General features: G+C 39.0%; 1 protein-coding gene across 1 annotated transcript in view; it reads left to right on the top strand.

The window, feature by feature from the left end:
* Window positions 1-383: 383 nt before the first annotated feature.
* The window catches only part of LOC306860937 (cadherin-6-like), a gene marked incomplete at both ends in the record, with an annotated part of 68643 nt that continues 41048 nt past the window's right edge, over window positions 384-27978 (top strand). Inside the window, 2 exons of the mRNA XM_079402965.1 lie at window positions 384-1160; window positions 27653-27947. Coding sequence (XP_079259091.1) covers window positions 384-1160; window positions 27653-27947 — 1072 coding nt within the window. The remainder of the gene's footprint in view (window positions 1161-27652; window positions 27948-27978) is intronic.

Raw genomic sequence — 27978 nt, 5'->3', positions numbered from 1 at the left:
CCCATGATTCTCTGCAGAGACCCAAACTGTTACCTAATTGAAACTGTGCTATTTTTCTAGTAATCCCAACCGCAAATCACAATTACGTTTACTCATGACCAGCACTGATTTATCCTCTTATCTCTTTGAACAGGTTTGCCTGATCAAACCCAAACCATGGGAATCACCCTCTGTGATTAACCGGACCTAAAGAGTGAAATATAATCCCCAAAAAAAGCAGATAAGATGCTAAATGACCACTGAGACTCATGAAGAATAAGGAATTAAGAAGAGGAGATGAATGGAGCAGCCGCCCACACAGCAAGACAGAGCGTGAGTGAAGGTCGATCTTATTGTTCTTCCCCCTGTGGCAAACATTGTGACTAATAACGAAGTTAGGCACAATGAGAGGCCGTATCTGGGCTGCATTGCTCTTTCTGTTTGTGTGCTCAGAGCTCGGGGGAAGCAGTGCTCGTCTAATAAGATGGAAGAGTGAGGAAACCACAAGGAAAGAAAGTCAGGTGGAGCGTCTAGATATGGAGAAAAGGCAAAGTGAGATGCCATTTGCCAACACAGCAGGAACACCAAGTTTGGCAAAGAAAAATGAGGATCATTTGATGATTTCACCAAAAAGCAACAAAAACGAGTCTTTAACAGGACTGCATCATGCACAGATTGAAGAAACTGCAAAATCAGAATTTGAAATCAGAGTGACTCCAGTTTCGCTGTCTGGCGCAAGTGTGAACACAGAGTCTACTCCACATAATATAAATAATTATTATCCCAAATCCAAAGATATCGCTGAAATCACAAAGACAACGGGATCAACTCTTACTCCAGACTCTAAAATATCTAGAAAATCTCAAGATCGTTTTGCTCCCACTAAACTAACTCCTGCAGTAGAGGAAACTAAAACTGACAGATCCACTCTGGATGGCCCGTCGGATGCCAGAGTGGTCCTTCTGAAGCCTCCATCTGGGATAAATAGCAGCAGACAGGAAGTGCAAACTACAATGATGGGCAACCAGGAGCCAGACAGCAGTGGTGATTTCCACAGGACCTTTACTGGACCAAATCTGGATGAGATGCCTTCACAATCCCGCAGCCGAAGAAGCTGGATCTGGAACCAGTTTTTTGTGATTGAGGAATATAGTGGACCAGAACCGGTGCTGATTGGACGGGTAAGGTGAACATTTGTGTAATTCATTGTTTATGCTTGCATGCTAATTTAAAATAATGGCCAACTTCATTTGTTTCTTTTGATGAAACGATGTTTGCAACTCATTTTATTTCTGTAATCCAGTGTACTGAGTGAAACAAGGTATTCAAGATGAAAAATAAAATGGATTGGTTATATAATATGAAACAAAATAGTCTTTTCACAGTTACAAATGCATTATTCTTTGGAATAATGTGCATTGACAAATTGTTCACAAAAAGACCAGGAAATTGTTGTCTTTAAAGGAGTGGAAAACAGAAAAAATATAATTCTGCCATTTACTGACTCATTCATGTATTCTCACATCATTCCAAGCCTGACTGACTCTATGTCTTCTGTGGAACACAAAAGAAGATATTTTGAAAAATATTTTCATTGTTCATACACAGTCAGTGTCTTCAAAAAAATGTCTTTTATGTGAGCAAAAAAGAAATGCAAGATGAAAGAAATGCATATGCACTACTGGTCAAAAGTTTGGTATAATTAAGATTTTTTCATACATTTTTGAAAGAAGTCTCACCAAGGCTGCATTTATTTGATCAAAAATACAGTTAAAACTGTATCATTATGAAATATTATTACAATTTAAAAATAACTGTTTCCAATTTGGATACATTTGAAAATTGTAATTTATTACATTGTGATTTTCAGCACTTACTCCAGTCTTCAGTGTCACATTATCCTTCAGAAATCAGTCTAATATGCTGATTTGTTGCTTGATTGTTATCAGTTATTATTGGTGCTCAATTATTAAAAAAGTGTTCTTATTACTATCTCAGTTTTTGCTTTTTGTGGAAATCATGCAATATTTTTTTCAAGATTCTTTTAAAATGTTTATGGGCAGCAAATCAGCATATTAGAATGATTTCTGAAGGATAATGTGACACTGAAGACTGGAGTAATGATGCTGAAAATTCAGCTTTGCACCACAGGAATAAATAACATTAAAATACAGTATATTAAAATAGAAAACCATTATTTTAAATTGTAATAAGATTTCACAATATATATATATTTTTTAAATCAAATAAATAAATGACTTGGTGAGCATAAAAGACTCTCCAAAATATAAAAAAATCCTCTTTTGTCCAATATTTTGGTTACAGAATGTTTATCCCTTTAATAAGGTTATATTGAATTTTTCAAAAAGTTTCAAGCTTGCAAGCAAGCCTACACTCTCCTTGTTGCTAAGCGGGATGCTTACAAAATCCATTTGGAAGGTTCTTTTATAAATAAATCAAGCCTATTGCATTACCTCTGAGTTTATTAAACGTGGGACTTGGACAGTAATTATTAGATGTCGCCAGAAAAAAGACTGCAAAATGCAATTACATGCTCGCTGGTCACATTTAGAAACACATGCACAGACAAAGGCATGCACTAAAAACCCAGATGCTCGCACACACTCTGCGGTAATGAGCTGCACTGGATGGATCGCATTAGCTGCGATTCACACTGAGTAAGTTTGCCAGCTGCTTATACAGAACACAAGTCTTTAAAGAGTCTGGCACTAAACCAACACGAGATCCAGAGAGCGCACCTCATAAATGTTGCATCCGCTTCTCTGCCTGTCACTGTGCTGACACTGTATCCGAGTAAATGTTTATCCGATGGGCCAGGACATGCTGTTGTCAGTGTTGTTGTTCATCACAACGTGCCGTTTACCTGTGCGCGATCCAGAGAAGTGCATTGTGAATCACTTATGGCTGAATGGAGGGCAACCGTCTCGGAGACAAAGCTGAACTTGACCGTTGCGGTGCTGCAAGGCGAAATTCGAGGCCAGACACAAGCACTGACATTGATGTATGAACTTGGAACTTTCCTATTGGATTTGTAGTAAAGCTATTGAATCTGTGGGTTGTTTAACATGACAAATAGGTTGGATGTTGCAGTGCAGGTTGAGACCTCATGAAATCAAAATGAGATTCTAGTCTATTTCTGTTAGCTTTGAGGTTAATCTGTAAGCAAGCATACTTTTAAACGTTTACAAAAAGAATGTTGCAGATTTATAGTTTTTATGCATTTTTTGTTCAGTAAAATGCCTTTTAGAAATGCTCTCTCCCAATTGCAATCCACTAGCAGTAGTAGTGAATCACAGTGACTCCAGTTTTGTTGTCTGACACAAGTGTGAACACAGATTTACTTCACATTTTTTGAACAAGTATTATCCCAAAAATCACAAAGACAATAGTACCGCCTCTCAGCCAGAACTCCAAAATGCATTTTTTGTCTAATTCTTTTGTCTTTCTAGAAATGCCCTCTGCCTCTTGCAATCAATTAGCAATAGGCGTGAATCATGTTTTCATAGTGACTCCAGTTTTGTTGTTTGACACAAGTGTGAACACAGATTCTGCTTCATGTTTTATGAATAATTATTACCCCAAATCGAAAATATCCCAGAAATAACAAAGACAACAGAACCGCCTCTCAGCCAGAATACCAAAATATATTTTTGTCCAATAAAATCCTTGTAGAAATGCTTTCTCCCACTTTCAGTCTACTAGCAATAGTAGCAAATCATGTTTTCACAGTGACTCCAGTTTTGTTGTCTGACACAAGTGTGAACACAGATCAGACAACAGTATGGCGTCTCAGCCAGAACTTCAAAATATGTTTTTGCCCAATAAAATGCCTTCTAGAAATGGTCTTTACCACTTGCAATAGACTAGCAATAGTATGAATAATGTTTTTGTCATGTAAACTTAAGCTTTTTGCTATTTTGGCTAAAAACTTCTTGTTTAAATAAAAAATACGTCACAGGACAGGAAATTGCCTTGGTTAGCCCATTTTTTAAGAATTTGTTTTTTTTATAAATAACAAATTACCACTAAATGACCAATAATAAATAAGAAATACTATTGTATACTGTAAAACAGTATAGGGTAAACGTACCTATTAAGCACACTTCCATTTTTGAGATCAGATTATAAAAAGATAAAAATAATTTATTATCCTACTTGATGTCTTAACCAATTGATGTGTTTGTTACTATATACGTCCTATAATTTCAAGTCAATCGGATCATTACACACTGAGACATGAGTATCCATTTGTTGACACTGCCTATTTCACCAAAAGAGGAGTCCCTTAAATGTGTGTTTTTTAGATTTTTAAGCCTTTATTTGGGGTAAGTTTCACTACTTATTGTAAAATTAAGAGATTAATGTTTAAATTATATAACCTGGAATATGGATGTGGGAAATAATTACATTAGATCCAAAAGATAGTTTTAGCAACACAGCGCAGATGCTACAGAACACAGTTAGCTGACTAGCTCTATAAGATTGGGTTCTACGCTAGCATATTACGTCACAGGCATTACTGGCTTGTACTTTTACATCCATAATATTATAAATTTACAGTTTATTGCTGGTCTGTCATTTTACAGTGCTGTAATTTGGAAAGATTTCATATTATTTTAAGGTGAGCTTAAAGGGTGCCCTACTATGAAAATCACACAGCTCCAGTGTGACATCAATAAGAAAAAGTATAATTTCATAGATCTTGTTAATAATAGTTGTTCGTATTAAAAAAAAAAACTTAATACATGGCCTACACTATTTATTTAGCAAAAATCCTGTCATTTTAATAAATATTACATCAATTTTATTAAATATCATTGCTGCTCCCATTAAGCTCAGTGTGCTCTTTTTAAGCTCTTCCACATTGAACGTCTATGTAAATACTTCATAAACAGACTTCACATATTAACCGATGGTTGTCACTTTAAGTTGAGGTAATTGATTTGCTATGGATTCTGTCAACTCAAATCTGCAGACTGGCTCTGATCTTTGGCAACTAGCATCAGCTTTTCCAGACTGTAAATCTTAAGAGACTAATTAAATTTTGGTCGACCAAGTCTCTTCTGGTTGGCTAACAATTAGTCGACTATATTTCACAATATTACTAATTTTACTATAATAAATGCAGCCTTGGTGAGTATAAGATACGCCTTTCAAAAACATTTAAAAAGTCTTACAGACTCAGCTTTTTAACTGTAATATAGTTTTTACATTAACTGTCTTTTTTTATATTCGACCAGTGCTAGAGGTGCAGAAAATGACACATTTCACCTTTAAGTGATTCATACATCACAGCCTTTGCTCTACAAACACAAAGGAGCCACATAGGTCCATGTAGATGTTACAATATCCTCCAAGTGTATACATGCATATTGGAAGCAACTATTCAATATCTTATTTTCCCAAGGACCTCAAGGTCTGTATTCATTATTGAGAAGTCGAGTGTGCACGTATGTGCGTGAGTGTGTTTACGTGTTTCGTGTGATGTGTGCGTTTTGCCTCATTTGAACTCATTAGTGGAGGAATCGTGCGTAGGAGAGACATGCATGTGGTGTTTCGAAAGAACAAATGTGGACACTGGAGAATCAAAAAGAGGGAGAAACGGATAGATCAAGGAGAAGAGTGTACAACAGTGTGGATGAAAGAAAATGAGAAGCGGGGAGGGGCTTTTCCTGCTGGGAAAGTCATCAGAGATCATTTCCCAAATTTCTTTTTTTACCATCTCTTTTTTTTGTCTCTAAATTTGTTTTGTTTTTTTGCTTGTTGGATTCATTTCATTCCCACAGTGAAACATTGTAGTGACTGCAGTGGAGCAATTAAAGCACAAATCCGAGAGAGGATGATTAGGAGATTTATATAACAGATTTGAGAGGAGGTGAAAGAAACAATGAAAATGGAACGCAGAAATACAGATTGATGTTAAAGATGGTGTCTCAAATGTAAGTTCTTCTGCACTAGTTAATATAAACAATTCTGCCCTACAAACTTACTTTTTTTTCTTTCTTTTTTTTGATTGTGCAACGTAAAGAAATAATTGACCCAAAAATGAACATTTGCTGAACATTTACTCACCCTAGGGCCATTCAAGATGTAGATGAGTTTGTTTCTGAACAGATTTGGAGAAATTTAGCATTCCATCACTTGCTCACCAGTGGATCCTCTGCAGTGAATGGGTGCCGTCAGAATGAGAGTCCAAACAACTGATAAAAACATCCCAATAATCCACAAGTAATCCACACAAATACAGTTCATAAAATAGCACCTTGTGAAGCAAAAAAGCTGCGTTTCCTTCTTTCATCCCACTATATGCTCATCATTTTACATTCATTTCGGTCCAGAGCAAAACTTTCAGTGTAGGCTAGCTAGATGATATGTTGTATACAGACGTTTGTTTGTTTTTTCAGTAACAGTTTTTGCGTGATTTTATAAAGCCTAGAGAACTTATAGAGAATTTGCATGAAAAATGTTGCCCTACCTATTCTTTCATTTTGCACAGTTGCATCTTTTTATCTTTAAAAGTCATCGTCACTTTTTATTTGTTTGTTTATTAGTTTGAAGAAGTGCAAAAATCTTGTTTTCTGACTGTTTTTCTGTCGTCTTGGACTTGTCTTGGACTCGTTGGTATTTGGACTCGGACTTGTCTCGGACTTGGTCATTGGACTCGCCAAATGTTCTAGTTGGTCTCGACCGAGTCCAGCTATATATGCTTTTTTTTTCTCTTTCAAAACAAAACCATTAATCTGGCTCGCTTGTTTGGAAAATGGGTAATGTAATTGGTTTAATTTACAATCCATCTAGAACGGGCATTGCCATTGGTCGCCTGGTAAATGCACGGCTGCGTCATATGCCTGGCTGTGTGTGTGCTGTGCAGAGGCATAATTCATTTTCATTTTGGCCACAGACACAATGTCGGCGAGTTGCATAATACAGTTTGGTTTTACAAAGTTCGTTGGAGTTTTCCCTCTCTTCCACCTGACTTTCCTTCGCTTTTATATAGCTTATAAATGCCCGTGCGCATTTTACTTTCACTTTCCCCATCAATTGCTTACAACGACACATTTTCTGCAATAAACATGGGACTTTTATTAACAAAACGAATACACCATATACTATAAGCCTAATATAAAATAACAAACTTACAAATGTTTAAAAGTAAAAAAAAACAAAAAAACGTTGTGGAACCAAATGAATAAGAAACAGAATGAATAAGAGCAAAATGAATAAAGCCTGGAGGATCAAACACCTTGATGTAAAATAAAATAAATAAATTACACAAAATTTTAATAAAGTAAAAATAAGCACTGGGGCTATGGCTGGGCGATTTTTCAGATTTTATGGATTCATTTTATCTAATTTAATGTTTTGCCACAAATTTATTTTTTATAAATCGAGGAATCACGATTTTTAATAGAAATATTACCACCTCTTGTGATGCTCTCTAGGTGCCATTCACACAGAATGTGCTTTTGTGTTGACAAAGATGCGACGCGGGCAGTGGAATAGGAAAACATGCAAGAAGATGGGAGTTAAACATCTTTTAATAACTAGAGCGCCGCGTTTTTAGAAAGCCGTTTCATGCACGAGACACTGCAAGAGACGCGAGCACAACAATCAAACGCATCCATGTTTACATAGAAAAAACAATAGAAAAGCAGCATAATCGAGCAGCGTAATTAGTTTTCTTGTAGTTTCATTGGTCATTGTTGGTCAGTTGCTAGTTTGACTAGATGCTGTGTGTTTCACAAGCATGCAGTGCATTTCATATGAATCATGAAATGCAAGTTGAACATTGCATTATGGGATTTAATGTGTGTATACTGCACATTTTGGCAAATATGCATTCTATGCATTGAGAAAATTGTACTATATTATGCAATACTATATTATTACGCAATTCCAAACACATTCAAGATTAAAACTCTGAATGCTAGCGCTGAAGTAGGCAGTGTGTGTTCTGCCAGCCTGCTGTTAGTTGACAGGTTTATGGACATCCAGTTGTCACATGCATTATTACTGAGCATGGAAAGCTAGAGATGGCTTTGGCGGTCCTGAGCTGGAGTGGTGGGTTTATCACTGCATGTTTATTCAGGCCTGGCACTTTTGGAAGCTTTTGGCAGCTCTTTGCTGTGTGTATGTGTGTGTGTTAAACTGAGGGACTTAATTTAAGTTTAGGCAGTAAACCTGCCCATCACTGGACCATGGGCAGAGCTGAAACCCCTCTTAGCATGTGGTCAGATTCGACACACTGTCTGTAAGCAGCACGATATAGTCCTTGAATAATTTGTGTGCTGTGTATGTCTGTTCCTATAGTGATTGTGTTTCTGTGTATGCTGTGTAAATTTATGTTTGTGAATTTGTGCATAGGCCTGTCACGATAACAACTTTTTGTTGGGTGATATATAGGCTGAGACAACTGGCACCTTTGCTTTGGCCATATAGAATAAAATTAATATTTCAGTTACTCAGTGATTACTATCTAATCATTCAATAATTGAAATGTTCATTTATTTATTGCATTTTTTTAAAATAAATAATTATAATTAGTTATTAATATTATAATTTTTTATTTTACCACCATCACTGGCATCTTTTTTCTATTGTTGTTTTTGTTATTCGAGTTTTGAAGCTTTGAACTTTAAAAAGTAATTGAAGGAACACAAGTGTTGCATTAAACGTGAAGTGTGTAATCTATTATTTCCAGTCATTATTTTTGCGTTTCATTTGAAATGCAAGTCAGAAATCATATACTTTATTTGCAACCCGTTTCACTTCTGTAATGTGACCTATTATTATGTTCCTCAGGAAAAAATGTAGGATGGAGCTTTTTTGATGAGTTGCACACAATAAGACCAAACCAGTAAATAGGGTCCATTTTGATTTCATGTATGTTTGAAATAAATGTGCGTCTGTGTTTGTGTGCGTGTTTTGACTGATTAGAGTAATAGGCAGTGAATGTGCTTTGACTTCATGGTCATGCTGTGTTCTGGAAGTTCTGTGTTCAGCCTGCGGCTTCATGTAGCTCACCACAGAGAGAGAGAGAGAGAGAGAGAGTGAAAGAGAGGCTCCTCTAAGCTGCTCTTTGATGCCATGCTCTTTTCCTCGTCTGACACACAGCAATGTTTGCTTTATTTCCTCCCAAAATCAACCAAGCGTGCCTCCTGTGTGACCCCCTCAGGACAGGAAGTCTCTCTGACTGCAGGAAGTGTAAATCTTTTCCACTTCACATCACCTGCGGCTGAATTTGTCTTTGGCTCCACACTCATAGGAATTCAAGGATGAATTCCCTGACTTTCAGAGAACATTTGTCCGTTTGTTGGGTTTGGGACCGCTGTCAGTGGGTTTGTAAATATATTATCGGAATAGCATATAGCATCTTCGGAAATGAAACAAGGAGGACTGTGTGATTGTTTTCTGTCCATTACGGCTGTTGCTTGTCAGATTGTATGATACGACCCCAATGAGATTTTGGGTAAAAGCCAAGACAAGCTGTGCGACATCACTGTGTGTCTTTTAAGTCAAACTTTATGAAAGACAGCTCACATTTGGCAGCGTTTTATGTTGAATTTAAAATGATGCTGCACAAACTCAAGCAAGATTTTAGCTAATGTTAGCAATATTTTGCCTGTAAACAAAAGGAAAAGAATGTCTGATGTGAAAGAGATAATTTGTGGACTGCTTATTTTTCAGAGCATCTACTCTAAATGGACAAAATATTGGGGCACCTGACCATTACACCAACTTTTATGACATCCCATTCTAAATACATAGACATTAATATGGAGTTGGTTCCTCCTTTGCAGCTTTAACACCTTCTACCCTTCTGGGAAGGCGTTTCGCAAGATTTAGAAGTGTTTCTGTGGGAATTTGTGAAATCTGATGTTGAACGAGAAGGCCTCACAATCTCCATTCCAGTTCATCCCAAAGGTGTTTGATGGTGTTGAGGTCACGAATCACTGCGGGCCAGTCAAGTTTGTCAGACTCACCCAACCATGTCTTTATGGACCTTTCATTGTGCACTGGGGCACAACCATGCTGTAATAGAAAAGGGCCTGTTTCTACAAAGTTGGAAGCAAAGCATTGTCCATTATGTGTTGTTATGCTGAATCATTAAGATTTGCCTTCAATGGAAGTAAGGAGCTTAGCCTAACCCTTGAAAAACAGACCCATACCACTATCCCTCCTCCACCAGACTTTACAATTGGCAGTCAGACAGGTAATGTTCTCCTGGCATCTACTCATCCATCAGACTGCCAAACATGATTTATCACTCCACAGATGGGTTTCCACTGCTCCAGAGTCCAGTGGTGGTCTGCTTTAAACCATCCCATCCAACACTTGGCATTGTACTTGGTGATGTGAGGCTTGCATGCAGCTGCTCTGATATGAATGTCTGTGGAAGTTAGGAACTCTTCAGCTATAGAATCAGAAGAGCTTTGGCAACTTTCATGCACCATGCACCTCAGTTATCTGTTCCTCTCATCCATCTATCTATCTATCTATCTATCTATCTATCTATCTATCTATCTATCTATCTATCTATCTATCTATCTATCTATCTATCTATCTATCTATCTATCTATCTATCTATCTATCTATCTATCTATCTAGTGTTCCATCCATCAATCTGTTTTTCCATCCATCCATCCATCCATCCATCCATCCATCCATCCATCCATCCATCCATCCATCCATCCATCCATCCATCCATCCATCCATCCATCCATCCATCCATCCATCCATCCAAAATTCAAGGCTTTTCAACTCTTTTTTTGTTTTGTTAATTACATATACTTACATGGATTTCTTTGAATTTCATTTAATTATAATTATATTTTTTACATTCAAATTCAGATTGCAAGTCTGCTTTAAAAACATAAAAAAATTAAAATATGGTAACACTTTATTTTAGGGTCTCTTAACTAGTTGCTTGTTAGCATGCGTATTACTAGAATATTAGTCATTGATTAGTAGTAATTAAGCACATATTAATGACTTATTCTACATCCCTACTCCTACCAATACCTAAATTTAACAACTACCTTACTAACTGTTAATAAGCAGCAAATTAGTAAATTAGTGAGCGCTTTTCTGGGTACTCAAAGCGCTTTACATAGAAGGGGGGGAATCTCCTCAACCACCACCAATGTGCAGCATCCACCTGGATGATGCGACGGCAGCCATATTGCGCCAGAACGCCCACCACACACCAGCTTACTGGTGGAGAGGAGACTAATGAAGCCAATTAGTGTAGGGGGATGATTAGGAGGCCATGATGGTCAGAGGCCAGGGATTATCTATTATCAGGGATTAATTACTAATAGTGAATAACTGTTCCCTATTCTAAAGTGTTACCAAAAAATACTATCAACATATCTGTATAAACGTATAATGCTTCTTCAATTTGGATTTGGTTCAAATGCAGAAACTGAAATGGAATTTAAAAAGGTGTTCTCAATTCAATTCGGAATGATGTACACCCCACACTTTATATATATACATACAGTTTATATTGATAGTATTTTATTTTAACAGCTGAGAACTAAGATTTCATATCTTGCACTTCCAGGAAGACCTTTGCTGGCCATACAGTCATTGAGATGATTGTAAATACTATCAGAAAGCTTTCTTCAGTTTTTATAGACCTGTTTTTAGTTTCAGTAGCACTGGTGAAAATTGCCCGACTATCTCTGCATAATTGCAGACCCGCTGATCATGTCCGTCCTTTCTCTCTAATGTTAGAATAAATGTGTTTGTCTCTCACACTCCTCAGTTCTGCCGGGTCTTGCCGCTCTTACTGTTGCTAATATCTATTAGAGCTGATTTTGAGATCTACTTGAATGCTTTGTTCTGTGTTATTCTCCCTTTCTCTCTTCTTTCCTCTTCCTCTCACTGTCACACATACATGCTCTCTCTGAATACAAATGGCTTCAGAGTGCACTAAAGAAAAGCACTCGGCGTACCTCAGAGCTCTTATTATGATCAAAAGCCTTCATACTTCTCAAATTTTCAACTAACCAGTACATGGTATGAGTGTCTCAGGGTGTATTCACAATACCACACTACCATGCAATGTTAGGGAGTAGCTAACTGAAAGTCCTAATGCTATACACTACATGTGTTCAGTAATGTAACAACAGTTCAGCTGTTTTCAAAATGCTGTTGTTTTCCAAAAAGTAGTGGGCTAGTATAGCGTGACGTACGCCACATTTAGTGTCACATTGTATTGTGCACAGTTTTTATAGTCAAGTGACTTGAGGAAATAATGAAACACACTCCCTTTCAAGTAACCCAAGGAAATTTAAAATTAAACACAAAAGAAGATATTTTGAAGAATGTGGGTAACCAAACAGTTTCTGTTCCCCATTGACTTCCTTAGTAATTTATTTTTCATACTATGGATCTCAGTGGGGACCAGCAACTGTTTGGGTACCAACATTCTTCAAAATATCTTATTCTCTCTTCAACAGAAGAAAGAGATTCATACAGGCTTGGAACAACTTGAGGGTGAAAAATTACAGAATTTAATTTTTTTTAAGAACTTCCTCTTGAAATGTTTTCAACCATGTCGCTTTGGAAAATTTTAGTTCTGTGTCGCCTTAAATCACATCATTTTTGGGTTTTATTTTTCATTTTATAAATATATAAGGGTGTTTTTAGCCTATTGGTTGTTTTTAGTATAAATGAAACTGTTCCAGTTTGATGCTGTCACACTAATTAGGAGCTGTTCGTGCATGCATTCATTCAAAAATCCCAATTGCTTTTGTGCCAGAAAAATACTGCGGTTTGAAAAAATAAACTATATGATTTGGTAGATATATAAAAGTTTGGGGTCAGTAGGATTTTTTTTTTTTTTTTAAAGAAATTAATACTTTTATTCTGGAAGGACATATTATATTGACAGTAAAGCCATTTATAATGTTACAAAAGATTTTTATTTTAAAAAAAGTTTTTCTTTTGAACTTTATATCCTGGATTCTGGACATGCATATTTCATTGTTTCCAATCAGCACAACTGTTTTCAACATTAATAATAATTAATTTCTGTTACTTCAGCATTACATCAGTATATTAGAATGATTTCTAAAGGATCATGTGGCACTGAAGACTGGAGTAATGATGTTGAAAATTCAGCTTTGCATCACAGGAATAAATTACATCTTAAAATATATTCAAATAGAAAACAGTTTGTTTAAAATTGTAATAATATTTCACAACATTAATGTTTTTACTGTATATTTAATCAAATAAATGCAACATTGATGAGCATAAGACACATCTTTCAAAGGCATTAAAAATCCTGATCCCTTCTACTGTTTTTGTTAGCATCTTGTTGTATAACTTATTACTGTAATTTAATATCTTTAAATAGATTGTAGCTTTAAATGGAAATAATATCAACATCATTTTCAACGTTCCTTTTTCAAATGAATTTTCGATCAGACCGTCAAGAGGTGAATCATTATTATGCTAAATATGTGTACAAATGCAAAGTTATAATTTTGCAAAAGAGGAGTTAAACAAGCAGCTTTATTATTATATTTCATCTAAACAAATACAATTTATGACATCAATAGTTTTTGATTTTAGCCTTTCCCCGTTCTGAACTGACTTAAAGTGTACATACTGTATAAATATTTTTTTAAATAGCATGAAGTAAGTCCGTTACAAACATAGCATCTGTCTGTGTGAGTTAATGCAGGGCTATTCCTCCAGAAAGTGTGTGTTCCATAGAAGGACGAGTGTTAATATGGGATTATGAATCCATGTTCTTACCTCACTTATTTAAAACAGTCTGACAGCTTGTGCACTCATGTTCTGCTACGGCTGAGCGCTGCCATCACTGAATTTACATCTGACGTATGCAAATGCATCTGTGTGTGTGTGTGTGTATTAAGGTATTTTCAGGGCTAATTTGTAGATTTAAATATCCACGCTGTCAGATGCACAGCGGTACAGAGCTGGTGTTTGTGTGGCGATAATGAGGGATGATCAATGCACAGATCGGTTAATCTAGACGGGTCCAGCAATGCATGCATTTCTACAGTATATATTTATATGTGTGTTTCTGCAAGACAAACTCGGTAATACAAGCTTAATGAATAATAGAATAGAATAGAATGGAATAAAAAAATAGAACATAAAATGTCAGAAAAGCGCTAAAAGAGTAGTTTTTTTGCACCTTTATTTTTTATTTATTTGTATTGTTTTTATTATTAATATTTTTAACACTTTTATTTGCTTATTTACATAAAAAGCAATATAAATTGATAAAAAAAAATATAAGTTCTGACATTTTAACATATGCAAAATTTTTGCACAAAGTTGTCACTGGATTTCCTGATCCAAGTTGGTCGACAAGATCAAAACTAGGTTCACAGGATATCTTGTGGTATAAATTTTGACTAGGCTACCAGTTTTTAGTCGTAGTAGTAATAGTAGTAGTGCCAAAATTACATATACATTTATTACTATTTTATCTTATATTTATTTTATTTAATTTTGAAATATTTGAACATATTTGCTTGAAGTTTTTAACATAGAAACATAACATTTTTACAGAATTTTAATGTAAAATATCTATCTATCTATCTATCTATCTATCTATCTATCTATCTATCTATCTATCTATCTATCTATCTATCTATCTATCTATCTATCTATCTATCTGTCTGTCTGTCTGTCTGTCTGTCTGTCTGTCTGTCTGTCTGGCTGTCTGGCTATTTACAAAAACAATATGAATGAATAATATCATAAGTACTGGCATTTAAATATACAAAAGTGTTGCACAAAATAATCACTAGATTTCCTGGATTACTGGACTTTTACAAGTTTAGTATCAAATCATTGAAATATAATTAGCATTTAGTTTGAGACTGCCATGCTATTATTTACCACATTTTTTCCATGTTAGTTTGGTATAATACCTCAGATAGCTCTACCATTAAACAGAGTGATCTGTAAGTGGTCACTGGGCAGTTTTTGACCAGAATAAGCTGCAGCATGTACCAGACAGTCAAGACCAGTCTCTATCAATCTAGTATATGCGCACCACAGGAGCGACTGTATGTCTGTACTAGCTGTATATTTGTGCTGAGGATGTGGGAGTGTGTTTGATGTCTTGTAGTCTAAAAAGCCGTGTGAAAGTCTAAAAAATACAGAGAAAGGGGTTGGGAGAGAGTCAAAGAATTGAAAAAGAAAGGAAAAAGACAAAAAGTTGTCACTGTTTTAAGACTAAAAGCAGGGGGAAGAGATTTTAGACACAGGAGGAAAGAACCTAAGAGCTCCTTTAATCAGAGCTCCCTCAACCCACTTCAGTTTCCCAGCATGCCGTGCGTTAGTGTGATCACAGGATGGGAAACCACTGCAAAGCCTTCTTCTGACCACACACACACTCCTTCTGTACTAAAGTACTACTCCAAAAAGCTGTGAGAACAAGACGAAGATAAGACAGAGAAAGAGACCCGACTGAAGGCTGAATAATCCCTTCAGCTCCCTCTAGCTGGCCGTCAGCTCACTTCTCTCTCTCTCACTCACCCTGACCCATCTTAGAAGTAATAACTTAATTCCTGTTAAACTCTCATATCCTCCCTCACACACACTTACAAAGGCAGAATATTAGCTGTCAAAAACGTGCCGGTTTCCGTAGTAGTGGAAGATGGATGGATAAACATGACAGAGAGATGAGGGTTAAACAGATGGACAAACAGAAAGACGGAGAGAGAGGGAGAGTGTGAAACAGATGGACAAAGAGGGTTAGAGGCAAACAACTGAGAGGAAAACACAGATGGACATGTAGACTGCCATTGTGTATGTGTGTGTAGGTGAGGGAGAAATCCAGAGAACGGTTATGTCACAATACTAGCATACTGTTCATACTACAGTGCATCTGCATCTGCAGTGTGCAGATAAACAGATATTGCCTACTTAAATAGCTTGATTGTACAATAGTTTAATGTTTTTTTTTTCTTAGTAGCCTGCAGTGTTGGGGAAGAACTAAGCATAGCAGCGCTTCTACACTTGTTAAAGGGTTACTCCACCCCAAAATAAAAATTTAGTCATTAACCACTTACCTCCGTGTCGTTCCAAACCCGTAAAAGCTTCGCTCGTCTTCGGAACACAATTTTAGATATTTTGGGTGAAACCGGGAGGCTTGTGACTGTCCCATTGACTGTCAATAACACTGTCAAGGCCCAGAAAAGTATGAAAGACATTGTCAAAAATTATGTTACGTCAAAATTCCGTCACCTTAATTTTGCGAAGCTATGAGAATACTTTTTGGGCCTCATTCATGAAACATTCGTAAATATAGGAGTAAATTCCGAGTAATTTATGCGTAAAATGGACCTTCCCGAAAACTCTCATTCAGATTCACAAGCGCTTCGTAAATGTCCGATTTGATAGTTAAACATGTGTATGTTAATGAATTCCAATCATTCGTGAATAGGGCGCTCGTGCACACTCATTCACAATTAGCATAATCCCTGCAGCTACATGCTAAATTTCGTGTCCAGGAACGCAGTGGAATATTCTGGTCTACTTTCTCAGGTTTGGCTCTAGTATATTGCATAAATGCAAACAAGACTAATAGGCCATATGGCTAACAATACATTTTCAATAACATGTGTCCACCAAAGCGTTTTTAGCCACCTGGAAAATGACAGGTGCTCTTCTGAAAATTGCCAGCTTGTGGCGCTTGAAAACGCTTTGGTGGCACAGCGTTTTTCCCATAAACTGTAAAAATAAGTTTTTTCCAGCTGTCGATTTGGTTGCTATGATGTGGAATATCCACGGCAGTATTATTAGTATCTCATTTTGAAGAATATGTAAGGAATAATTGACGACGGGCCGTTGATTTATTAGAAAATTATTAACCGTTACACCTCGGGTGTGCATTATTTTTCTAATAATTAAACGGGCCGAAGTCAATTATTCCGCTTATACTACGGTTGCCACACCTCAAGACATTGATCAGATGATATATTTCAAGGCATTAGTCCGGTTTTTCTACTTAAATCGCTATTGTGAGTAGGATTATTTCTTCCGCATCTCATCCATCGCCTCCCTTGCTAATTCCAAAATGTAATTTTAAACCGTAAAGGAGGCTTGAGCCGTTGATAGTAGACTAATTCAGATAATACAGTTAATAACTAAGTTATGAGAGGAGAGAGAGAGAGATTACCTCTGTGAGTCTGTGCGTCTCTCAAAAGTGTTCGGCAGCAATGTCTCTAACATTAGTTATAGTGAAACTTAAAGGTAACTTTCTTCACGAACAGCGCCGTTGTTGTTTCCTTGCTTGTGAGAAGTCATGTACTTTTAAGTTGTTAAACTATGTTACTGATAACATTGTCAGAGTAGTGCTAACATTAGCGCGTCTGTTAACGTGTGTGCAAACTGTCTGTGAGGGAGAGAGAGAGAGCGGGAGAGATAGCGTATGTATATGAATATAATCTGTCATTTGTATCCTTATGTTTACTGTATTTATTTGTTTGGCCAGTGTCGTTGTGGGTTTTGGTTCTTTTGCTGTTTTAGGTTTTAAGGACATTTGAAACAATGCAAATCATTTGGCGAAGTGATATGGACACGTAATGCTTTGCCTGGAACTACGTTCGCCGTGCGTTTCCCTGAAAATAATTGCACACCTTAGAACATTCGTCAGCCAATCAGATTCAAGTATTCAACTGCCCCGCAGTATAATACTGAATATAAAAATGCAGAAACCAGCAATATTAACTTTTCTATTGTTGTTCAGTAAATGTTGTACAAGTAGGATGATTGGTTGGTGTGCTATGTCCCTACCCTCCTCCATTGATTGGACGGCTGGCTAAAAAGTGACAGTGACAAGCGCTGCACTCTACCCAAAGCTAAACCAGAGTTAAACAGTTTATCAACTCTCAGCAACAAAATAAAATAAAATAAATAAATAATAATAATAATAATAATAATAAAAAAAACAGAACAAACGAACTTGTAAAATATTATAATGACAGTGCATCAAAATTCAGTTTCATCAGTTTGCCAAAAAGAACACAGAACGTTTTACGCACCATTTACACTTGGTATGTGTAACGGATCGGCCAGGCTCCACCACCACCCAATCACAGAGATCACTCTCACCTGATTTCTGAACAATAACCCAATCAACAGCCCAGTACATAAGCACACACCTCAGTCACCATCATTGTCCGGTCTCGTACCTACGAAGAGGACTCTCTGACTTAGTTCAGCATTCTATATGACTTACCTGTGTGACTTACCTCCTGTGTTTCTTCCAAGTGTTCTGTGTCTCCACGCTCTCTCCAGTCTCCGTGCTCCTGAGGTGTGTGCTCCATCTCTGTGTCTCCTGTGCTCCGGATCCTGTTTAGCAGAGCTATCACCCGACGAGCTATCACCCGCCGAGCTATCACTCTGCCGACCAGATGCCACGACCCCTCCAGAATCTTCCCCAGAACCCATGATGGCTGATAACCAGAGACTTAATCCAGCTGAGCAGCAGAGAAGGTTGACCCGGGGTCTCTGTTTATATTGTGGTGCGAGTGGGCATATGATCCTGGCATGCCCCCTTCGTCCGCCACGACCTGGTTGAGTGTTATTCAACCCGCGGATGTTAAGATGGAACCACTCACTACTTGTGTTATGCTTACTGCCTCTGATGTATCTGTTTCAGTATCCGCCCCAATCTACTCCGGGTCAGTGGGGAACTTCATCTCCAGAAATCTCTGCCGCCAGCTCCAACTTCAAACCGTCGCCACCGAAATGGTTTACCAAGTCCAGTCGATAACCGGGAAATCATTATGCAGAAGGAATGTGCGCTATAGTGTGGGACTCATCAACCTGCGCATTGGTCAGCTTCATTCCAAAACAATTCATCTACTAGTTCTGGAGGGGTCCACCGCTGACATCATCTTAGGGCGTGGCTGGTAAAACCGTGGCTGGTAAAACACGATCCCATACTCTCTTGGCGGACAGGAGAAGTCCTGAAGTGGGGCAAGAGTTGCTTCCCTGGATGCTTTCCCAGCACTCCCTCACCACAACGACCTCCTGCTGAAGTGATAACTCTGTGCTCAACATCCATCGAAAGCCTAGTAGAGAAACAATCTGTCGACTTTCACTACGAATATGCCCCCTTCAGTGACGTGTTTTGTCCCAAGAGAGCATCCCAACTACCTCCACATCGGCCATGGGACTGTGCTATCGACCTCTTACCGGGTGAGCCAGTGCCCCGTGGAAAGATCTACCCACTCTCGCTTCCAGAAAAGAAGGCAATCGAAGCGTATATCGACAAAGCCTTGAAACAAGGATACATCCGACCATCGACTTCCCCTGCTGCATCCAGCTTCTTCTTTGTGGCCAAGAAGGACGGAGGCTTGAGGCCTTGCATTGATTACCGTTCACTCAACCAAATCACAGTCAAACTTTGCTATCCCCTTCCTCTCCTCCCATTGTGCTTCAATATTCACCAAGTTGGACCTCTGCAGCGCTTATAATCTGATCCGGATACGTGAGGGGGACGAATGGAAGATGGCATTTGTGACCCCTACCGGCCATTATGAGTATTTGGTCATGCCCTATTGACTTGTCAACCCCCCTCCGTATTCCAGGACTTTATGCACGAGGTGGTCCGGGAGTTTCTCCATTGTTGTGATCGTCTACATTGCTGACATCCTGATTTACTCCCGGAGCCTGGCTGAACATCGCCGTCACGTTGCGGAGGTCCTACAACGACTCAGGGAGTATCATCTCTACCTCAAGGCTGAGAAATGCACTTTTCACCAATCCTCCGTACAATTCCTGGGATATAACATCGTTCACGAAGGTATCCGGATGGACCAGGGGAAGGTAGCAGCTATCACTTCCTGGCCAGAACCCACCACCATCAAACAGCTCCAAAGATTCCTCGGATTTGCCAACTTCTATCGCCGCTTCATCCAAGATTACAGCAAGATCGTCAGCCTATTAACCAACCTTCTACGTAATAAGCCCAAGTCTCTGTCCTGGTCTCCATCAGCCTCTACCGCCTTTGATATGTTGAAGAAAGCCTTAATGAGCACCCTGACCCAGATCTGCCCTTCATAGTCGAGGTCGATGCATCTACCATCGGAGTTGGAGCGGTGTTGTCTCAGCAGCAGGGGAAACCAGCTCGTCTTTATCCATGTGCCTTCTATTCTCGGAAGCTAAGCCCGGCGGAGGTTAACTACGACATCGGTAACCGGGAGCTGTTAGCCATCAAATTAGCGCTGGAGGAGTGGAGAAACTGGTTAGAAGGAGCCGTTCACCCATTCACTGTGCTAACCGACCATAAGAACTTGCAATATCTACGAGCTGCCAAACGCTTCAACCACAGACAAGCTAGATGGGCGCTAATCTTCACCAGGTTTAACTTTTCCATCTCTTATCGTCCAGGCTCCAAGAATGTGAAGGCGGATGCCTTATCTCGTAATTTCAGTCCATCTGAAATGCAAGAGGAACCCGAAAGCATCATTCCCTCCAAAATGAACCTCAGTCCCATCCAATGGACCACTCCTCCAGTTGCCACTGATCCAGCTCCTAATAATCCGCTGGGCTGTCCACCAGGTTGTCAATATTGACCACGGTCACAACGCACTCCACTCATCCACTCCTCTCACACCTCTGTGGGCACTGGCCACCCAGGGGCCAACAACACTCTCTCGTTGCTACGAGAACACTTCTGGTGGCCAAACATGGCAAGGGATGTGAGAAGGTTTGTCCAAGGATGTCCAGACTGCGCCATGTCCAAAAGCCCCCGCCATTTACCAACTGGCAAGCTTCTTCCGTTACCCGTACCCAATTGCCCATGGTCACACCTAGGAGTGGATTTCATAACAGACCTGCCACCCTCTGGAGGTAACACATGCATTCTAGTGATTATTGACAATTTTTCTAAGTTCTGTTGACTTCAGAACAACTGCCCACAGCACTGGAGACTGCTGAACTTCTCTTCAATAATGTGTTCAGAATTTATGGCATCCCTAAGGACATTGTGTCAGTTCGAGGTCCACAGTTAATTTCTCGAGTCTGGCATGCATTCTTCAATCTCCTAGGTGTGACCGTAAGCCTCACCTCTGGTTACCATCCGCAGTCTAATGGGCAAACGGAGAGGAAGGTGCAGGAAGTAGAGCGCTTTCTACGAACCTTCTGCCATGGCCACCAGGATTCCTGGAACCAGTTCCTAGGCAGTTCCTACGTTTTATTAACGTCTACACCTACACCTACCCCAACCCTAAACCTACTCCTTACTGGAATGAAAAAAATAGTAATTATTGTTGTACAGTGTGAGGAAAAATTGTGCTGTATTGATGTGCGCATGCCCAGTAGCGCCATACATATCCCTTCTAGCCTTTACCAGGAAACAGGATGTAAATAAAGTTCCGGGTAAAAAATTGCCCCTCAGAAAGTCCCTGCTCGCGAGGTATTACTTTTTCAAAGGACCGGAACTTTCGGGGATGGGACTTGGGCGCTGAACATGCAGATTGGTTCAGTTCACGCAGCATTGTATTGCAACCATCATATGCGCATTTTTTTTTTTATTTTTAATATTACTGTGAAATGAAATGTAGTTTTAGAAGTATTTCAGGCGAGAATGTAATTGTTTAATTCTGCGATTTATTTATAAAGACAGCGCCTATTTGAAAATGTGTTTAGCCGATTTTGGAGACGTGAGATCCACGCGATCACCGGGCGCTCAGTGCTCATGTATGATGTCTCAAGATGGCGCCACGCATGGCAAGCGAGCCGGCACGCTCGTGAAGCTCAGACAGCATGGATTTCGAATGCCTTTGCCAAGCATCCATCTAGCTAATCTCCGCTCTCTACCCAACAAAACAGACAAACTCCTTCTGCTTTCCCGGTTAAACAAGGACTTTTCAAACTCTGCTGCTCTGTGTTTCACGGAAACCTGGCTGAATGACGCTATCCGGGACAGCGCGATTCATCTTCCTAACTTCACGCTGATCAGAGCAGATCGCGACGCGGAATCAACGGGGAAATCATGCGGCGGCAGGACGTGCTTTTACATCAATGAGAGTTGGTGTACAGATGTAACTGTGAAGAAGATGTGCTGTTCTGTAAAGAAGATGTGCTGTTCTGATCTAGAAACGCTCTTCATTAACTGCAAGCCGTTCTATTCGCCGTGGGAGATTTGTTTGTTTATTCTCGTGAGTGTCTACATTCCACCGCAAGCGTACGTGAGCTCAGCTTTACAGAAACTTGCTGATCTGATCACAGGCACAGAAGAACAACACCCGGACTCTGGTTTATTCATTCTAGGGGACTTTAATAAAGCAAATCTCTCCCGTGAATTGCCAAAATACAGACAGCATGTTACATGTCCCACAACAGACAGTAATATACTGGATCACTGTTACACAGCGATAAACGATGCATATCACTTTGTTCCACGGGCAGCTTTGACTCTTTGATGACTGTTTGGTTCATCTTATTCCGACCTACAGGCAGAAACTGAAGTCAGCTAAACCTGTATTAAGGACTGTAAAGAGATGGACTAATGAGACAGAGCGGGTTTTACAAGCCTGTCTCGACCTTACTGATTGGAGTGTTTTTGAAGCTGCTGCAAACGATCTGGACGAGCTCACAGAGACTGTAACATCTTATATCAGTTTCTGTGAGGATATGTGCATTCGTACCAGGACTCATCTAACTTATAACAACGACAAACCATGGTTCACTGCAAAACTCAGACAGTTCCGTCAGGCCAAAGACGATGCTTATAGGAATAGGGACCGAGTCTTGTATAAACAGGCCAAATACACACTGGAAAAGGAGATCAGAGTGGCAAAGAGGAATTATTCCGATAAGCTAAGGATACAAGTCTCTTCTAGTGACACGGCTTCAGTGTGGAAAGGTCTGAAAGACATCACCAATTACAAGACACCATCCCCCAGCACTGTGGTGAATCAACAACTGGCAGACGATCTGAATGAGTTCTACTGCAGATTTGAACAAACACAATTCACACCTCCGGTAACCCCCCTCTCCTCCACACCTGCACTGCAGATAAGAGAAGATGACGTGCGCCAGGTCTTCAAAAAGAACAAGAGAAGGAAGGCATCAGGCCCAGACGGTGTGACACCAGCCTGTCTGAAATCCTGTGCTGACCAGCTGGCCCCCATCTTCACACAGATCTCCAACAGATCACTGGAGTTGTGTGAAGTCCCCTCATGCTTCAAACGCTCCACCATCATCCCCGACCCAAAGAACACCAAGATAACAGGTCTTAATTACTATAGACCTGTGGCTCTAACATCTGTGGCCATGAAGTCATTTGAAAAACTGGTTTTGGCTTATCTGAAGGACATTACTGGACCCTTACTGGACCCCTGCATTTTGCCTACAGAGCAAACAGGTCTGTGGATGATGCAGTCAACATGGGACTGCATTACATACTGCAACACCTGGACAGACCAGGGACTTATGTGAGGATCCTGTTTCTGGACTTCAGCTCAGCCTTTAACACTATCATTCCAAACCTCCTCCTGCCCAGACTAACTCAGCTCTTCATCCCCACCTCTGTCTGTCAGTGGATCAACAGCTTCCTGACAGACAGGCAGCAGCTAGTCAGGCTAGGAAAATACACATCCAGCACCCGTACAATCAGCACTGGAGCTCCTCAGGGCTATGTTCTCTCCCCACTGCTCTTCTCTCTGTACACCAACGACTGCTCATCTAAAGACCCCTCTGTCAAGCTCCTGAAGTTTGCAGATGACACCACACTGATCGGCCTCATCCAGGACGGAGACGAGTCTACTTACAGACAGGAGGTTAAGGAGCTGTCTGTCTGGTGCAGTCTTAACAACCTGGAGCTCAACACTCTTAAAACTGTGGAGATGATCGTGGACTTCAGGAGAAACCCTCCTGCACGCCCCCCCAATCACCATCATGAACACCACTGTAACAACAGTGGAGTCATTTAGATACCTGGGCAGCACCATCTCTCAGGACCTGAAGTGGGACATTCACATTGACTCTATTGTCAAAAAGGCCCAGCAGAGGTTATACTTCCTTCGCCAGCTGAGGAAGTTCAACCTGCCACAGGAGCTGCTGAAACAGTTCTACTCTGCCATCATTGAATCCGTCCTCTGCACTTTATTAACTGTCTGGTTCAGCTCAGCTACCAAATCTGACCTGAACTGTACTTATCCAGAGTGAGCAAAAGGGCTAGCAAAATCACTCTGGACCCCTCACATCCAGCACACTCCCTCTTTGAACTGTTGCCTTCTGGTCGACGCTGCAGAGCTCTGAGCACCAGAACGACCAGACACAGAAACAGTTTCTTCCCTCAGGCAATCCATCTCATGAACATTTGAACTCTTAACAATAAACATGAAACACACAACACTAACATACTTTTTTTTATTTATTTTTTTATTTAACACACATACTTATTACATTTCAAATTTGCACCTAACATACCTGTACATACTGAATTGTCTATTTTGGATATTGTGTTTGTGCTATTTTTCATATTGTCCATTTTGTATATTTGTACATTATTTTTAGTTTTAGTTTTTTATTATCTGTGTCCTGTCCTGTCGCTGTCATTCTGTCGAACTGTGGAGCTACTGTCACTAAAACAAATTCCTCGTGTGTGCAAACATACCTGGCAATAAAGCTAATTCTGATTCTGATTCTGATTCTCTGATTCTGATGTATCCCGACGAGAGCAGCCTCACCTCAGCTAGTCCTTCTGACATTTGCCACTGGCTCTGATGTCTCTGCAGTGGTTAAACATAAGATGTAATTTGTTTTGGGTAAATCTAACAGGTAATCCTTGGTCTTTATTCTATTATTCTATTAATCTATTAATATGTTAAAATTAAAATTAAAATTAAAAGAAGCAGTACTGTTTGATATAATATTTTGTTTCATTGTAATGTATGTACCTTCCCTGAACTACATTTCTGCGTCTATTAATATGTTTAAATGAAAAGAGGCAGTGATGTTTGATATCATATTTCATTTTATTGTCAATACAGTGAGGAAAATTGCAGTAGCCAAGGTGAGCTTACTGATTTTATCAAATTTGCTGCTCTTTGCAGAATTACCCAATAGGGTCTGGCTGCAGACTTGCACTTGCACTCTCAGACACTTGCGCTTCCGCGAGTGACGTCACTTGCAGTCTTTGTTATTTTGTTCTATTTATTGATTATTTTTTGTTTGAATCGCTCAACATTTTACAACAGTAGCCAGGTCGTGAAGACAAGAAATAAGAAACTAAATTACAATGTCACTTGCAATCGGCGCTTGCACTCTCCGCTGCTTTCATATTCTGCTGTTCTGCCACAGATTTGCAGGTCTTGTCTTTTTCTCCTACAGATGACTTGCAGGACCCTGTTCGTTATTGCACTAAATTAGTTTTAATCGTTTAAGCACCACAGCGTCTTGTCTCCATTGGCAACGCACATGATTCGTGTCGAATGCAAGTGACGTTGCAGGTAGCGGAGAGTGCAAGCGGCGATTGCAAGTGACATTGTAATTTAGTTTATTTTTTCTGGTCTTCACCACCTGGCTACTGTTGTAAAAATAATAAATAGAACAAAATAAAAAATAAAAAAGACTGCAAATGACATCACTCGCGGAATCGCAAGTGTCTGAGAGTGCAAGTCTGAGAGTGCAAGTGCAAGTCTGCAGCCAGACCCTTCTCGGGATGCAAGTCTGAAATTTGCTTCCGTGGTATTGAGAAACACGCGCAGACAATTTGCCTAATCTTCTCAGTACTTTAGACCACGATGGAAACGCAGACAGCAACAGGTTTGGGGGAAAAAGTTCCTGGGACAAATTTTTCCAGGTAATTTCGGTGGAAAAGCGGCTCATGTTGTGTCAGTGAAGTCCTTATGTGTTTTAGGTCTTTTTATAGTCTTCTTTTAGGGTATATATATAAATACGTATATAAATAACCATAAACTAATATCACCCATGCTTTTTAATGTCATTATGAATCATTATTTAATCTGCCAAGATTTAAAATGATTTTCTGGATTAAAAATGCAAAATAACCCTTTTTATCATTATTTATTTGCAGTGATGACAGGCTGTGTTATGTTTCCATATTTAAAATAGAAAAATGTAAAATAGACTGCAGTATGCAGTGAACATTGTGCAACTTCTATTCTACTGTGATCTACGTAGACAAAGCATGTTTGTTTTTACAGGTTTATTTGGCACATTCATGGTCATGTTCCTCACAGTTCCCCTGTGAACTTATTGGTCGGCTGAGCTAATGAATTTTTTGCACGGCCAATCATCGGTCCCCTATCAGTCCAAAAACACCTGGTGTTCCAGGTATCAGGCACACTGGATATCTGGATACAGAGGTCTTTTTTAGCCCCTGGTGAAAGGTGCCCTTTCACAGTGATCCTGGATTAGTCTGCCTGCCCAGAGCTCAACCAGAGCAATTATGACTTTGTCAGAAAGTATTAAAAGGCAAATGCCTTTATATTAGCAATGGCTGCAAATACGAGGAAGCTGCTCGTTTATTATGGACAGTTTTTCCCGATATAATTTTTTATACTCGGATATTAAATTTGTGTGATTTGGCCTTAGAGGATCTCAGTTACTGAAAACAACAAACACATCTCATTACCTCATGGAGTTATTTATTCACATGGAACCAGTTGGTCTCTTAAGTCATTATTTTCACGGGATGTTTTTTTAGAAAAGAATATTAGCCAAGTGAGAAAATAGCATTAGATTTTGGTAACACCTTCTGTGGTGCCTGTGCATGAAATGCATTATAAATTTAGGGGATATTGTGCTTCATATCTCAAAGTCTACTTTAAATCTCCCTGCCATCTTTCAGGTATGCAGCACATATTTATGAATAAGAAATACATATGTGTATGTGGCTCAAGCAATTTGTTTAAAAGTTTGGGGTTGGTAAGATTATTTTAATGTCTCTAATACTCACCAAGGCTTCATTTATGTGATCAAAAATACAGTACAAATGGTAATATTGTGAAATATTATTACAAATTAAAATAACTGTTTTCTATTTTAATATATTTCAAAATGTGATTTAAAATGTAAACCCAGTGCATCCTTGCTGAATAAAATAATAATAATAATAATAATTATTATTATTATTCTTTTAAAAAAATCACACTGACCATGCATTTTTAATGGTACATGTGCCAACAGTAATAAGCAGTAAAAGTTATATTTCTTTAAATCATCTTGAGAGAGCCACTACTATTAATAGATGTATATTGAGAAAGATTAGAATTTTGAATTTAATATTAGTTTGTAATTGAATTTAATATTGAGCTTGCATGTTCATTCACCCCTAATATCAAATGACAGCACACATAAAAAAATAATAGATAATATAAATATTAATATTACTGAATCATCTTTATATGGGACTGATTCTTTAAGCATCAGGAATAATGTGTTTGAACATAATTTAATTATTTGTGCTAAAATATATTAATTAGCTGAAGTCTTCAACCAAAGTATTATTATAATACATTATATATATGAAAGTATTGTGAAAACAGTTGTAATACAATATATATCATAGAGGATTATGAGTGCCTTTGTATACATACAGGCTTCATAAAAAAAAGGAATTGTTGATGACTTTATGATTTTCTGACATATATTTTCTTCATTCCTCCAGCTTCATTCGAGTGTGGACAGAGGTGATGGACGAACCAAATACATATTAAAAGGTGAGGGGGCTGGTTCGGTGTTCGTCATTGACAGCAGAACGGGGAACATCCACGTCACCAAACCCCTAGACCGTGAGGAAAAGGACCAGTACCGCCTTATCGCCACAGCGACAGACCGACAGACCGGCCGAGCCCTGGAGCCTTCATCCCAGTTCATCATTCGTGTGCAAGACATCAACGACAACCCGCCTGTTTTCCAGGGCAGCCTGTATAGCGCCACTGTCCCTGAGATGGCCAACATCGGTACAGCGCTCGGCTGCACACACACAAATGC

The sequence above is a fragment of the Barbus barbus genome (assembly GCF_936440315.1).
Source record: "Barbus barbus genome assembly, chromosome: 41".
NCBI classification, from domain to species: Eukaryota; Metazoa; Chordata; class Actinopteri; order Cypriniformes; family Cyprinidae; genus Barbus; species Barbus barbus.
The sequence above is the reverse complement of the archived record's forward strand: the minus strand, read 5'-3'. Positions and strand labels throughout refer to the sequence as shown.